The sequence below is a fragment of the Juglans microcarpa x Juglans regia genome, chromosome 5S (assembly GCF_004785595.1).
Source record: "Juglans microcarpa x Juglans regia isolate MS1-56 chromosome 5S, Jm3101_v1.0, whole genome shotgun sequence".
In the NCBI taxonomy this organism is placed as follows: domain Eukaryota; kingdom Viridiplantae; phylum Streptophyta; class Magnoliopsida; order Fagales; family Juglandaceae; genus Juglans; species Juglans microcarpa x Juglans regia.
The window spans coordinates 3,181,837-3,198,210 of record NC_054603.1 but is presented as its reverse complement, the minus strand read 5'-3'; the positions used below and the strand labels follow the sequence as shown (position 1 = coordinate 3,198,210).

Here is a 16,374-nt window from a genome sequence, read left to right as displayed (position 1 = left end):
CTACATTTGAGAAAAAAATAAGGTTAATTCGAACGTTGGATATTGCATTTTATTTCTTGTTTTTGTAAAATATGGTAGAGAGATCAGTTCTATTATTCAAAGGATATGATTATCTGTATGGTGAGTCGTCATCCTCAATGGACAGCTATGTTTAGGATTGAAAAGGGATCCAAACCTCTCTGAATGACCCAAAAAACCACAGCCTAAGCACCCACTACCACAAAAATAAAGAAAGACCAAAGACGAAACAAAAACAAAAAACCAAAAAGCTAAAAACCAAGTTAGTCTTGCGTAAATCTTACTGCTCATCGCAATTCACGACCACCAAATAGCATGCCCATAATGATAGGAAAATGATGAATGCATAACTCTTTTACAAATTTTATACACCTGTATTTTAAATAAGGACTATTTTTATAAAAGATTGATGTTAATTACAAGTTTTATAAACATCATTTGTAAAAAAGTGAATTTTACTAATAAAGAATATTTTTTTTAAAATCTACTTTTAGGTTGGGTCTACTTTTTTATAAGAATTTGTATAGGACTTGTATGAAACTTATCTATTTAAGATTTATATCAATCATTTATCTATCAGTAATGATAACGTTAAAAAGTTGGTCGCATAAGTAATTAATATGTTTCTTTCTCCACCTTTTTATTGAAAAACTAAAGAAATATCGGTCAAATTAAAATTAAGTTTAGATAGTGAGTTGAGATGATATGAGTTGAGATAAAAGTTAAATATAATATTATTATAATATTATTTTAAGATTTAAAATAGTTGAATTATTTTATATGTTTTATATAAAAATTTATAAAATTTATAATGATAAAATAAAATAAATTGAGAGTATTTCGGCGTAACATTTGACATAAAAAAAAATTTCGCATGTTTTGTACTCAAACGAGGCAAAAAGGATAATTGATCATAAATATTTTTTAACCAAAAGAATTCATCTTTTTTTAAATTGAAAACAGAAAGAAACCGAAGCCGGCCCCGGCAATCACAATAACGCCCAACGACAAAACGGCTCCTATAATGGTTTCATTCTCCTTTCAGGTTTCTTTCAGTTTCAACTCCTCCCTCCTCCCTCCCTCTCTCTCGCCCGCGCGCTCGCTAGCTAGTATATACAAAATAGTACCTGTATGCATATATACAAATAGAACTTTCTCTCCCCTCAACTCTCATGGCGGGTCTCCACTCTGCCGTCAGACCCACAACCTCCTCTTCTTCTTCTTCTTCTTCTTCTTCCTCGTTTTCATCGTCTTCGACGCAGTCCTTCACTTCTCGCTTGCTCTTGCTCCTAACAATCCTCTCGTTGATACTCGCTTCCTTTGCCTTCATTCTTCAATGGCGGGGCGGCCTCAACGACCCGATTACCCGCTGGTCACCACAACATAACGAGTTCCCGGGCATGGATGTTTCCGGCTCCGAACCCTCCCAATCGTCTCTTTCTTCCGATTGCGTCGATCTTCTGGGTCAGAGCCGCTCACCGGCCTTCCCGTATTTCAGGGATTGGAAGTTCGGGTACGGGTCGGATCTGAAGCCTAAGGTGATCGGCTGAATGGAATTTGATTGAACGCTTATCTTTGTTGTTTTCTTTTGTCTATAACGCTTATCGTTGTTTTGTTTGCGGTTAAATGTGGTCAATGGGTTTTGCTTTTTGGGTTTCTTGGGGGGTTAGTTTCTGGCGGGTGTGTTTGAGTTTTTGGATCTGGCGTCTGGGTTTTGCTGATTTTAGTTTGACATGAGAAATACATTATTTTAATCAGCATTAGAATATGATACGACTCATGTGAGCCATTGCCCGTTGATAATTAAAGTGGGTTTTCGAAATTCATGTTGAACCTATTTGAAGTATCTGGGATGAAGTATAAAAAAAAAGTATCTGATTTCTTAATTTGGGATGATATTATATGCATGCTCTATTCAGAGTTTTGTGCAGCGTCGTAATGTATCCTCCAAGATCTCTAGTGTTTTCCAGGATACAGATTGAGGAAACTGTAAATCCTTGTGATCAGGAAATGACTAACGAAATGATCCTACTCACAAGCATCTCGAACATCTAGGTGTCGAGGTCCATCTGGACTCTGGTCTTGGGTAATTTTTTTTATTCAAATCTTAGAGTAGATTAGCTGGATTGGTTTAATCTATTTAAATTTACATTGTATGAGATACTCAATGATTCTTCTTCTAAGCTAGTTAATATTGTTTGTTGCCAGAGAAAATTTGGCGTTTCGAGGTCTGAATGTAGGAATAGTAACGATATTAACTATTTAATGCATTTGCCCCCGGTGCTGGTCTGGCCAAAGCAGGGTAGATGATATGGTTCCAACCTTCGGTATTTTTGCGTGTCCACTCTCAGTTGGCGTGAAAAAAAATCATGGATATTTTCCTTCATTTTAGATTGAAAAATTCTTCTCATCAGTTACTATTCACCACCCTACACTCCACACCTTATGAAAAACACATTTACAAAAATAGTTCACACTCTATAAAAAATACTTTTACACTATGAAAAAACTATAAATGTGAGGTGTGAAAGTGAATAGTGATATGACATATGTCTTTTAGATTACCAACGCATCGCAGTTTTTATTTTGACAAGTCTGTTCGTTGTTGGTCTTTTTATTATTGTTATTATTATTATTTTATGATGGAGAGCCGTTTCCTTTGATCCTCGAGGCCATAGGAGTCCTTCTGTTTGATGTGACTGTTCAGTCCAATTCATGGCCATCTTTAATTAATATCATGGACTTTGCCATTTTATATTAATATATAAAGCAATTTGAAATGTTGTTTTGCATTAATTTCCAATGTTTTCTGTTATGAGTTAGTGCTAAACCTGTCATACTTGGATAGTGCATTTTCGATCACTTATAAAACTTTTCTTATAAAAAACTAATGACCTCTATCTCTTGCAATTTTGCTGTATGCCAGATATGCATTACAACAAGCACTTCTGCTGGTCTAGAGCAGACTTTGCCATGGATCTTTTATCATAAGGTTATTGGAGTTTCAACCTTTTTTCTCTTTGTGGAAGGGAAGGCTGCCTCTGCAAACGTATCTAAAGTATTGGAAACCATTCCAGTGAGTCTATGTTCTCTGCTTCTTGTATTATATTTAACCCCTCAATACCTTCTTGTATTTTTTCGTTTTGAGTTTATTGATATCTATTGTTGTGAACTATTTTTTACAGGGGGTAAAAGTTATATACAGAACAAGAGAATTAGAAGAGCAGCAAGCTAAAAGGTTTAGGCATTCTCCATCCAAATAGTTTTTTATGTTTACAGTAAAAGTGTTTTTATCTGTTCTCTTTTTTGGTCATTCTCTACTTTGAATAGTTCTCTGTTATTCGAATAACTATTCCTTTTATTTGTAATGTTGAAGCTGCTCTTAAGGCCTATGCTTGTTTTCAAATTCAAATCTTCAATCAATATTGCATGGAAAATGTGTGGAAGAGAGTTAATTTTGGGATTCAAAGGCAAAATTGTTATTGGAATTTTAGTCGGGACGCTGTTCTCGGACACCCGGTGCCAATAAAAAAACTATACATTGATTTTGTGAGTTAGGTCCACTATTTGGATACTGAAAACTGGTGTCGATATTCAGGACCAAAGTAATAAAATAAACATGTTGGTCCTCAAGTGGAAGAACAATGTAAATTTTTTAACCTTGAGCTTGCAATTTAGTGACCATTGGAGTTATGGGTTTCAACATTGTGAATGATCCCAATCTATTGCTCCTTCCTATTCTGAATATTCATTTTGCCTTCAAAGGTGGTCAGTGAATTACTAAAGTAATTATTATTAGTGGAAAAGACAGTCAAGGTTGTTTTTACTTTGTGAAGTTTTATTATTTTGTAGATGTTACTAAGTACTATGAATCTAATTTTTTATGCTTCAATTTCCGTTCCTGTAATTGTGTAATTAGCCGGATCTGGAATGAGACTTGGTTGGCAAGCTTCTTCTACAAACCATGTAACTATGAGTTGTTTGTGAAGCAATCTCTCAATATGGAAATGGCAATTGTCATGGCACGGGTATGGTTACTGAATTTTCACCTGTTGCACGACACAAGATATTATATTTCATTATGTAATACAGTTCTATTGCTGTCTTTGACAATTTTAGGATGGTGGTATGGACTGGATCATCCATCTTGACACTGATGAACTATTACATCCGGCAGGCACGCGGGAGTACTCTTTAAGACAATTGCTGTCTGATGTTCCTGGAAATGTTGATATGGTTGTTTTTCCAAATTATGTAAGTGGAACATCTTTATCTAGAATTTTATTTGATGCGGTTAATAGCAATACTTCAAAGTATGCTGGCATGTTTTGTGTTTCAGGAGAGCAGTGTTGAGCGGGATGATATCAAGGAACCTTTCAGTGAGGTATAATCTTTTTGACATTCTCATGGTCTTAACTAATATTTAAAAAATGTATGACTAATGGTATAGATGGGCAACACTAATTATAATCAAAGTTGGAATACTTGTATTTATCTGTACTATGGACTGTCCTGTCCGCCTAAGAATTTTTATATTTGTCAAATCAATGGATTGTGATTAGGAAAGTCAAAAGCGCATGTGGGATGTATATAGGTATAAGACTTTTCAAAGTTGCTTTTAAGGCCCCGTTTGAAACTCGGACTAAATTGAGTTCAGTCTAATTTTAAGCTGAGTCTAACATCCAAACACTAAACTCTCAAATCACTAAACTTATCTCAACTCAAAACCTTTTTACACGTGGGACCCACAATCTTTTTCAACTCAACACCTCTCTACATGCGAGACCCATAATCTTTTTCAACTTTCTATAAATACATCTAAACTCATATTAACATCCAAACACATCTAAACTCATCTTAGGTGAGCCTCACAAAACTTACTCCATCATCTCAACTCACTACTATTCATAAAGAATTTATCTCAATTCAGCTCAACATCCAAACGAGGCCTAAGGAAAAAATAGAATTGACAAGTTGACCAGGGATAATATGCATTCAAATGTTTGCAATTGACCTTTATTTCCATCAAAATTGTCATCAAACTACAGTTCTTACACAGGCACATGCGTTTTCTTTCATCCAATATCACTCATCTTTTGTTGGAATAGGTATCAATGTTCAAGAAGAACTTTGACCATCTTCCCAAAGAAGTATATTTTGGTAACTACAAAGAAGCAACCCGTGGTAATCCAAACTACTTTTTGACCTATGGAAATGGAAAATCAGCTGCTCGGATTCAAGATCACCTTCGTCCTAACGGTGCACACAGATGGCACAACTATATGAAGACTCCAAAGTATGTTGGATCTACATTATATGCCAGCAGGTTTACGACCATGCATGTCACAGACAGTTTTTAAACCTCTATGAGTATACACACTAATTTATCAAACAATACTTTTTTCTTATTAAGAACTGTTCTATATAATTGACATACTTATGTGAATTGGTTTGCATGAACTCCTTGGTAATTCTCTCAACATGGTCATCACCAGCTTTCTCTTACCCTCAAACCTTTTGATCTAAAGTTTCCCAAGTTATGGTTAGATGGTATTTTGTTTCTTGTACACTCACATCTGCCATGCACTCTTTTATAGTGAGATCAAATTAGATGAGGCTGCTGTTCTGCATTACACATACCCTAAATTTTCTGATTTAACTTCAAGACGTGATCGGTGTGGCTGCAAGCCTACAAAGGAAGATGTTAAAAGATGCTTCATGCTGGAGTTTGATAGAGCTGTGAGTTCTGATGCTTTCACTATCCTTTTCTTATGGTTAGAGAAGTTTGATTAGAAACAGTTATGCAACTCTATCCAATCCTTACCCATAAATCTTTTAGATGTCTAATCAGTGACCAGTCTCTTAAAAATGATGCAACCATGCATGTTATTATGGCATGTAATTTGCAGCATGGTATAGTTATCGATTCTGTTCTGGTTGGGCCTGAGAGGTGAAATATTTTATACCGGTATATAGATGCATCATATATGGCAAGTAGATTGTTGGTAGTAGATAGAATGGGTGATGCCTAAACTGTCCTCATGTAGAAATTCATACCACCCAATCTATTTTGGTATTAGATATAACAAGCGATGCCTTCATTGTCCTCGTGTTAAAATTCATACTACCCAATCTATTTTGGTATTAGATATAACAAGTGATTTTTTGAAAATGGGGTACTCGATCCTCGGAGTAGAAGGTTTTGATTGCCGGACATCCCTCATGAGAGAAAGGGTCAAATACCATCAGGCTGCAATTTCATTGGCTACCCAAATGTTTGTTTCTCTCTGCGGTTGTTTACTATAAGTAGTGATAGATGTTAGTTTTACCGAGCATAAATGAGAGGAGTGGGGGAGGGTCTTAGTGTCAGTATATCTTGATTTGTAGTTAAGTATTTTAGTACAAATCGCAGATGCATGATTATGTTTGGGTCATCTTGCTTACAGTTCTGTCCTACTATATGCTGTGCAGGCATTCATAATTGCTTCAACTGCAACAGAGGAGGAAATGCTTCGCTGGTACGATGATTATTTCAAAATTTCCCATCTTTGATTTCATTAGATGAAGTTGATATTAGATAAAACTATTCTGTAGTCCTGCACATTGCAAGTTATATATATATATATATATATTTTTTTTTTTTTCTGTTTTTGCTGAGTGCATTGCAAGTTGTATTTGAGGGTACATTTGGCCATCCAGAGTTTGATTGACTTCATTGCAGTGTTTAACATTTACTGTTGGAATGATTGTTGTGATTAAGATTGGGAATGATAACTCACGCAGGATTGTTATGAGACCCACTTTTCTTGAGATCTCTCCAAGATGACCTGTTACAGCTGCATTTCATTATTAGTTAAGAGGGGGTGTATTACAATGAATGACTGTTCCTGGCTTGATTCCTATAAATACTTGCTTTCACTCAATTTTCTTTGTTGCAATAGGTACCGTGAACACATCGTGTGGACTGACAAAGAACTAAACTTGAAACTTTTGAGGAAGGGCATCTTGACTCACATTTATGCTCCAATGGTGAGTTCGGTTGTTATAAAGTCTACCTTCATTTTGATTATACACACAAGAAATTATATGCTTTGTATTAATGATTGGTTAGTGGATATTCTCAAACTCTCGGTAAGTTTTCTGTACAGGTCATTATTCAAGGTCTGAGAGAATCTGGAGTTTTTAGCTCCATATTCACATCAGCAATGCAAAAAAGTTTGTCGAAAGACAATTTCTTAAAGTCCATAGAGAGTAGTAACTCTTCTGGGGCAATCACAACTGGAGTGCTTTCTTCAAGGAAGATGGGTAACAGTGGAGACTCTCAAGCGACTGCAAGAAAGGTCTTGGAAATCCAAGAAGTTGTTTCTCACCCCTTGGCTATCCCACCCTTATCTCCTCCTGGCCTGCACGATTTTCACATCGAGGCATGATCCCCCATTTGTTTTTTTTCATTCACTATGGCCCTAACTCCTTGCCACTGCCAGCTTCATGTTTGGAGATTGTGAGTTTTTCACAAAAGAGGAAACAAACTGAGTGCGAGTAGCAGGCTTGGCTGTTCTGACGGGCACTTCAATGTTCAGTTTACTCGGGTTCTTCCTGATCGTTCCCAAGCGCTGGTGTACATTCAGGTTTAGGTTATACATTTTTTTAATAAGTTTAGGTTATACATTTTAGAGAGTTATAGGTGTAGGGGGGATTTGTATTGCAGGTTCTTGATTTTCTTATACCTTGTTCATTTATATAACTATCGGCTGATTGCCTGAGGTTGTAATCTAAAACCGTGGCCTCAAAATTGATTGTTAATACACGGTAAATGAACTTTTATTGATTGAAGGGAGTAATGTGTCAGTTTTGATAGTAAGGAATATAGAGTGCAAAATGTAGAGTAGAGTGCAAAATGTAAAGCCCAGCACATGCTTTGCTTTTTAAACCTTACCGGTGTAACCTACATATTCTTTTTAGGCAATGGTGGTAGAATTTTTGGAATCAAGAAGTGGGCAGAAATTGTAAGGTTTGTATGTAGTCTAGGACCCAAGTGATTAATGTATAATGTTGTAAATGTTCTAATCAAATGACTTGCACACACTCTTTGAGAAGAAGGTTCAAGTTAAAAAGAATTTGCAACCTTGAGAACTGGTGGTGCAAGCAAAAGACTCTTGACTTAAGGGATTTTACTGGTTTGGTTACACAAAACCAAACGATCTCATCTCATATAATCATTACAATTTTTTCAAACTTCACATATAATAAATAATTCAATTTTTTCAAATCTTAAAATAAAGATAATATTAAAAATTTATATTATAATAATATTTTATTCAACTTTCAACAAAACATCTCATCTTATCTTATCTTATCTGAATTGTATAACTAAACGAGGCCTTAATTTGTTTGAGAAGAGAAATGCTATAAGGAAGTTTTACACCACACACATTCACTTAATCAACATGTGATTTGTTATTTTTATCATTTTATTTAAACACACATATTTCAGCATTAAAATAAAAGAAAAAAAAAGAACAAATCACATATTAATTAGGTGAATGCATATAGTGTAAGGCTTCCATGTATAATTTTTCAAGTCTAAGCTGAATTTATAATACTATTTAAAAAGGAAAAAGCTTCAAACCGGTCGGTTCTTTTCCTTTTTACACCATTCAATAAAATTGCAACACATAGCAAATCCATGGGACTTATGGCGGGTGCGATTCCATTCTCATTAATTCCTCATTCCTTTCCGCCGAAGTCTCCTCCCTTCCCTTTTCTCTCTTCGCTCTTCTCCTCGAAGCTCTCTCTCTCTCTCTCTCTCTCGACACATCTCACTTCTCTCTTCCCTCTTCTCCCCCAAAACTCTCTTTGACAAAACTCTACAATAGGATCTCCCAAAATTGATATTCATCAATTTTCTTACCTTTAATTATTTGTTGTTTCCTTCTATCTTGACTTAACTCTGCAATAGGATCCCCGAAATTAACCTTGTCCATAATATTTAATAAAAGGCAACATACTACCTACCCATGAGGCCTTGCAAGTTTTTGTTGCATCATTGGTGATTGAATTTCTTCAAACCGTTTTGTTTTTTTTTTTTTTTTTTACCTGCTCTGTCTTCTTCCATCGGTGAAGTCACAAAGTTGGATTTGTGGTGTATAGAAAGACTACCTATGCATAGTCATAAGTGATAATTTTTGCTCCACTTTTTCTTTTGAAGCCTTCAACAAGCAAGTAGTTCCAACCCTAATTTGCATATTGTCAAGGCAGCCTTTCATCACAATCTCTCCATGAAAAATTTTCAAACAGTGACAAGTTTTTCTTATCGTTTTCTCACTTTTTGCATTAGATTTTTTGTTAATCGGTATTTTATGCATTAGAGACTTATAGATTGATCTTCTAGTATTGTTCTATCCAATTTCTTTTCACCGTCTTCATGTATATGACACTCATTTTTCATTTTTTTCTTCCTGTGTACGAGGAACTGACTTGATTGAGGGGTGGGGCATAAACAGAATCAAGATCGGGATCAGGGTTTGGGAGGGCGACAAATTCAGTGCATGCAGCTCCATTCCTCATTTTAATAAAGTATTTAGGTGTCTTGTTGTTAACTTAGGTTTCGTTTGTTTTCACAACTACTCGCAATTCATTTCATTTCATCTAATCATTACAATTTTTTTAAATTATCATACAAAATAAAATAAACAATTTAATTGTTTCAAATCTCAAAACAAAAATAATATTACAAAAATATATATTAACAATATTTTATTCAACTTTTAACTTTAATCTCAACTCATCTCATATTATCTGCGAAAGCAAACGAGATTTTATTATGTGGGTGTAAAATGAAGATCTTCACCCATCCAGCTATCGCTCCCATTTAAAAATAGAAAATGCTAATTTGGCACCTAAATTTGACACCTTCTTTATTTTAATTTTTTTTTTATTTAATGGTTAAGAAAGTAACTATTAATGTATTGATATATTTTTTATATTTTTTAAAAATGTTTTAAAATGATAAAAAAATATGAAAAAAATTGAAAAAAACAAATAAAAAAACTAATTTGACCTAGCGGTGACTTGGAGTGATGCTATTCAGGCGTCAGAGTTAAAAATTCATTCAAATAATTACATCATTACTAAAAATTTTGTTTTATTTTATGAATCTATTTTTTGAAATCCTAAATTTCGTAGGAAAATCTCGAAAAAATCTTGAAATCTTTTTTCTCGCCGGTGCGTTTTTGGGGCTGTCTCAATGCTGACCTGGACGGAATTTGATGGGGAACCATAGATCGATGACATGTCATGATCTGAGTAGGCCGATGACGTATACGTAAATCTATCATCTTTCGTTCTGGCCTGGTCCTAGAACTCTAGAGTAGAAATCAAAAGGGCAACAACAGAGATGCTAGCTCAGAGAAGGAACGTTTCACAGAGGGAGAAGCCCGACATGGCAGCTCGCAAGAGAGCTTTAGCAGACGCATCCACCACAGAACACAAATCTCAAGACCCCACTCCAACGGAGCCTCCAACTGCGCCACTAAATTCAAAGTCGGGCTTCATTCTGAAGCTCTCCCTCTTACTTTTGAGCCCATACTTGTACTTCATCTTCCACCACTACAAGATCGACAGGGACCTCAAGAAGTCAATCCTCGTAAATGCGGGGGTCAGCCTCGCTGCGTTCTTCGTCACTCGTAAGATGATCCCCGTGGCTTCCAAATACGTCCTCAGGCGCAATCTTTTTGGCTACGATATTAACAAGAGGGGTACCTATGGAGGCACTCTCAGAGGGGTACCTACGATATTAACAAGAGGGGTACCTACGATATTATCCGGTAGGATGTTAGATTTTCGTTGTAAGTTCACTTTGTCAGCTGGATGCGTTGTAGATTGAGTTTTTTACTGCATTTTTCGGCTGGGTAGGTTTTAAATTTTCATTCTGGTCGAATTTATGAATAGGGTTTCCGTTGCAATAGTTTAATGAAGTGTCAATTTTTTTCCTTTCTGTTATTTTTTCAATAATATTACTGATTTTACTTGTTAAAAAATAACATTAGTGATTTCTAATTTTGTATCACTTTTCCATCATTATTACTGTGAAGTGCGGTTGAATCTTTTCAATATAGTTTTTTGAGCTGATATTGTACTATATCCCAAAGTTATGTGTGAAGGAAATTATATGAGATTCCTCACCCATTTTTTTATTTGGATTTAATATGTCTGTTCGAGTTCTTTAATTTGACAATGATCTTAGAATCAGCTTTGTATTCGTGTCTTTGTTTCTCCTTTTTTATCAACTGGAAAATAAAAGCTTGAGGGAACAATTCTAATTATGTTCAGCTATTAATAGTTTGGGGAGTTGCTAGCGTAAATTTAAGATTTCATGAATAATCAATCAATTTGTGATTGCATGGTTTTTCTTATTATTAGTAATAGTGGGTGATTATGAAAGTTAACCCATAGGGGCAAAACTTTTACACCAAAACTTGCCGTAGGAAAATGCAAAGCTCAATGAAAAGAAATTTCTATGTAGTTAGTGTTATCTTCTATTTGTTCTCTCGTTTTATTTCTTTTTCCCCCTCCATTCATTCATTTAGCTCTATACCATAATTATCTGTTTAACTTCTCTTATTAAACTTGATGAAAGTATTTTGAAATTGTTGCAGGCCTGAGTCATTGGGTATTGTTGTTGGAATTGTTTTCTTGGTCTTGGCCATCTTATTTCAGTATTCTAACTTCACATCCGATTCCAATGTAAGTTCACTATCTCTTGGAAAGTTCTTAGTTCATAACTATAAATAAAAATAATTTTGGTTTTGTTCGTGCTGTAACCAATTATGCCTCCTGAATATCCTGAATATTCAGGTAGAGACCACTGTGGTCCCCTTGAGTGACCTATAGGAGGCTCTCTAGAAAAACACAGAATCTCTGGGGAAACGTGTGATATGAGGCTTTATAGCATTTGTTATTCTCTTCATTCGGCTTGAAAAAGTGGAAGTTCAACAATGATATGCTTTTTCGTGTTGACTTCATAATATGCTCGTTTCTTTATTTCTTTGTTTGGTATTATCTATCATCTTAAGCCAATCGAAGTTTTAAGTTCTTTTTTACGATCATCAGGACTTATCTTTGAATTGCTTTTAAGCTCATGGTGCCCTTATTCTAACATCTATTGATTTTGAAACGCTTCAACTACAAAAAATGTGTTTACCAAATCAATGATGCAGTGGCTTGTTGAGTACAATGCAGCATTGGCATCCATCTGCTTCATGACATTACTTGGATTTGTCGATGATGTCCTTGATGTCCCTTGGAGAGTGTGAGTATCCAGTCATCTATATCTTCTGCTCTGTAACTGTAAGCATTTGTTTCCTCTGCATTCTTCTTGAAGTAGTGCTAGATTCAATTTCTTATGTGTTTCCTTGAAATCTTTAAAGAGCAGGAAATTACTGCTGCCATCATTTGCTACTCTTCCTTTGTTGATGGCTTATGCTGGGCATACAACTATTGTTATACCAAAGCCTCTCATTCCATACGTTGGCCCAGAGGTTCTTGATCTAGGTATGATTTCTGTTCTTCTGTTCTAGAGAAACATACCATTAAAATTATTACAATTCTCTCTCTCTCTCTCTCTCCCCTTCTCTTAAAGTTTGACAAACAAACAAACAAACAAACTGGGTTGAAGACAGGATAGAAATTTCTGCCAGTAGACTGCTTGAAATACATTCATGACAAGGCACCAAACTTCAGCAATTGGATACATCATCTGCATGGATTTTAAACAGTGACTTATCTCCTCCATCCCCAAGGGAAGAAAATGCTGTTGCTGTTTAACTGTGTTAAGCAGTTTCTGCCTGACTTTGCAGATTCTTGTCACATTTGAAATCCTAGTTGTTAGCTTTATTTTAGTTATTTATCCTTCTAGTCTGCCTTACCATTATCTTCTGATGTCACGGGATGGATATACAAGCTATATATGGGGCTTTTGGCGGTTTTCTGCACAAACTCTATCAATATCCATGCTGGTCTGAATGGACTTGAAGTTGGGCAAACAGTTGTAATTGCATCTGCTGTAAGCATAAAGTCTGCAAACCAGTTGGATTATAACTTTGTTACAGAATATGACCCATTTTAGCAATTTGCAGATTTTGATTCACAATACCATGCAAATTGGAGCATCTACAGATCCTGAATATAAGCAGGCCCATGCATTCTCTATTTATTTAGTTCAACCCTTACTTGCGACCTCATTGGCTTTACTTTCTTACAACTGGTAGTGATACATTCTCTTGTTACACTGTTGTTATCCATTCTTCAGAATTTAATTAATGAGTAGTGCTAGCGGGCCGCCCAGCGTAACTGCTAGTGTATTTAAATTTTTTCATTTTCCTTTCATTTTTTTTTTCAACAATTTTTTAAGGTCCTTAATCATTAAGAAAAAAAATAAAAAAATACATACCTTTATTAATAGTCACTTCCTTAACTATTAAGTAAAATAATAATAATAATAATTAAACTAATCAAGCGGTAATTTTGAGCGGTAACTTTGAGGGGCTCCACTAGTATTTTCCTTAATTAATTGTTCTTGACATTTTTTATTGTCTTGCTTATGATAGGTACCCATCTTCAGTTTTTGTTGGAGATACTTACACGTACTTTGCTGGGATGACTATGGCTGTAGTTGGGATTTTAGGCCATTTTAGGTGTGTTAACTTATATTCCCTCATGGGTGCTTCAGAAAGTTGGATCTTCTCTCTTTTTCTTTTTTCCCTCCCCCCAACATTATGCTGCTTTCATATCTAAAATTAGGGAGTAGTTAGGAAAGTGGATTGCGGTTTTGAATTTTCACCGATGAGAAAGATAGGATTTTTGTGATAACTTTCTGGTAATACTTAACGAGTGGCTGAGAGATCAGGGTTTCAGTTCTTATTGAATGATGAATCCCCCCTCTCCCCAGAAACAAAAACTAAGGCCCCGTTTGATTGAGAGATGAGATGAGATGAGTTGAGATGGTTTGTGAATAGTAATGAAATTTGTGAGTTAAAATTTGTGAATAGTAGTGAGATGAGTGGAATCCAAACCAGCTCTAAGAGAAACGAATCCAGTTTATTTGCCTTCACCCATTTAGGATGTGTGATAGATTCAAGGCACTATCCAATCTAAAGCTCATTTGGTTGCTGATTCAATGTGCTAGTTAGATATGTCAGGATATTCTTCCCCGCTTGTATATCTGCTGGATTAGTGTCACCTATATATAACATGATCAAATTCTAGTTCAATAAACTTCAATATCACGCGTATTAGAATACTTATCCGTTACCTAGTAATGGTTATCTTTTCCATTTTCCAAATCTTTGTTGCAGTGAAACACTACTGATTTTCTTTGCTCCTCAAGTTTTGAACTTCCTCTTATCGCTCCCTCAGGTTTGGTCTAGTAAACTCCCTCCAACCCACGGAAGAGAGGAGAGAAAAGAACTATTGATAATTTACAACTCTGCTGGCTAAAATGCATCTAACTTTGGGATATTTTTTTTCTCAGCTGTCGGGTTTGGTTCCATATCCACGGCATCGTCTCCCTAGGTAGCTTTATTAGTCCTCTAGATTTTTTCTCAGCTTTTCGGGTTGTATCCATTGATACCTCACTTATCCTTTTAACTTATCAGGTTTGATTCTAAGACTGGTCAGCTAACTGGGACTAATGATGGGACACTGGTTAGTTTTACTTTTGAGACTACTTGGCAGGATGTCAGAAAAGTCACTTTGCATCGTTCTTCTTCTTTTCCAGGTGATTTGTTGGTTTTTTATATGTAGACATTTTTAGTATTTATTTTATCTTGTATCCATCAGGGTTCAGCCTTGGCAGACTTGGGATGAGCTGTAGATCTAGATATCCTGGATTAGTTTCTGCACTAGGAGTTCCCCCTGAATTACCCGATACACAGTTTTGGTGGGTGGGGTCATATATCCTGGATTTACTCCCCAGGGTGGGTCCAAAGAGTTCTGCCTAGGTTCCATGTCATAAAAAATTATTTATTCTGTCTTTGAGAGTAGGAGCTCAGGCCTCCATCACTTCAATGTGTTACATGCAATCAGAAGTTTAAATGTCAACCCTGCCTGGAAAACCCATCTAAATATAATGAATGCTCATCAGCTATCCCACCCAGCATATTTAGGATCTTAAGTGTCCGATTTTGAAATCTGTTGATTCAGTTGACGCAAACATTATGCTACAACTAGACCTTTTTTTTCGATCTTGAGCTATTATGATTAGGGAAAGACCATTTTGTTTATTATATAGAGAATACTTGTGCTTTTTAAGTTGCTTGACTGGATTTCACTCCATATGTGCCATTTCATCTTATTATATGGAACAGGCCAGTGCATGCTGCCTCTGTTTTGTGCTGAGGTATTACCTTGCTGGTTGGTATAAATGAGATGGCAACGTCAAAGAAATGGTCTTCTGGCCGTAATGATTAACATCTGGAACACTTGCTCTTGAATGATATGACCTGGTTTAAAAGAGTTTCTGGAGCACAAATCCCCTACAGTTTCAACAGTTTTGGAGATCATGCTAAACGACATTGCACCCCTGAGATTAATTTATATCATCGTGATCCATCAAGAAGAAAGTAATCTTTCTGGAAAGCCAAGACAGCAAGAGATCATGTTACTGCTCACATGAACATCTTTGTGGTAAGAGTATTGATGATGAGTTCCTATACTGTTATAGTTTAAAATTAAGGATTAGAGACGAAGGATGATGCATTTCTGTTTCAAAATTGATGAATATATTCTGCCTCCACCTTCTTGGCTAGAAAATCCTGCCTAGTTGGTGTGTCATTTATTGTTATTATTAATGGGAGTGCAGGTCTTTGGGACTTTATTATTATCATTATTGGTGTGGATTGTAGGTCTTTATATATACCTGACGTCACAACTTATGGTAGCTCTGTTTCAATATAACATCAAATAATTGAATATTGTGGTAGTTGGAAGCACTAAAAAGCAGGCTACCCAAGAATAAATGGGATCTTTATCCCAATTTTCCTGCACCTGTTCCATAACTGACTTTTTATGAAACAGCAATGCTTCAGCTAGCTGTAGGCAATTCCGGAGAGCAATTTGTATGCACAGGCAAACCTTTTGGTGTCCGGAGCAACTTTTTAGCTTCTGGTAAGAGGTGGAATTTTGAATCCAATTGTGCAAGAAAAAAAAAAATACAGGCACAAATTACCACTTGTTTCAAAAGCTTAAACTGATAGAAAGAGGTAGTTTTTATTATTTATTTTATATCTTAACACTCACCCTCACTTGTGAGTCAGACTCTCCCTTTATGGATGGCCTAACACGTAGAATATTTACTTA

General features: G+C 35.6%; 2 protein-coding genes across 2 annotated transcripts; both read left to right on the top strand.

Annotated features, from left to right (window-relative positions):
- The first annotated feature begins 1,005 nt into the window (after positions 1–1,005).
- Positions 1,006–7,851, top strand: LOC121268429 (glycosyltransferase-like At2g41451). The gene is made up of 11 exons (XM_041172702.1): positions 1,006–1,556; positions 2,945–3,094; positions 3,204–3,256; positions 3,938–4,046; positions 4,138–4,272; positions 4,358–4,402; positions 5,127–5,314; positions 5,616–5,757; positions 6,490–6,536; positions 6,960–7,047; positions 7,167–7,851. Exons 1-11 carry the CDS (start codon positions 1,191–1,193, stop codon positions 7,446–7,448), a joined length of 1,605 nt encoding a protein of 534 aa, XP_041028636.1. The 5' UTR covers positions 1,006–1,190; the 3' UTR covers positions 7,449–7,851.
- A 2,421-nt stretch (positions 7,852–10,272) lies between these two features.
- On the top strand, positions 10,273–15,533 carry LOC121268430 (UDP-N-acetylglucosamine--dolichyl-phosphate N-acetylglucosaminephosphotransferase-like). Its single transcript, XM_041172703.1, is given in 12 exon segments — positions 10,273–10,801; positions 11,677–11,763; positions 12,237–12,328; positions 12,452–12,570; positions 12,966–13,081; positions 13,155–13,282; positions 13,626–13,712; positions 14,373–14,433; positions 14,549–14,589; positions 14,673–14,730; positions 14,732–14,794; positions 15,384–15,533. Coding segments are annotated over 12 exon segments (1,299 nt in total). The 5' UTR covers positions 10,273–10,414; the 3' UTR covers positions 15,444–15,533.
- The last annotated feature ends 841 nt before the right edge of the window (positions 15,534–16,374 follow it).

What these genes read in the sequence shown, in the direction of transcription:
- LOC121268429 (XM_041172702.1), top strand. Translation starts at nt 1,191, where the DNA reads ATGGCGGGTCTCCACTCTGCCGTCAGACCCACAACCTCCTCTTCTTCT. An exon ending in GAAGAGCAGCAAGCTAAAAG is followed by an intron (nt 3,257 to 3,937) that starts GTTTAGGCATTC and finishes TTGTGTAATTAG; the next exon opens with CCGGATCTGGAATGAGACTT. An exon ending in TCAAGGAACCTTTCAGTGAG is followed by an intron (nt 4,403 to 5,126) that starts GTATAATCTTTT and finishes TTGTTGGAATAG; the next exon opens with GTATCAATGTTCAAGAAGAA.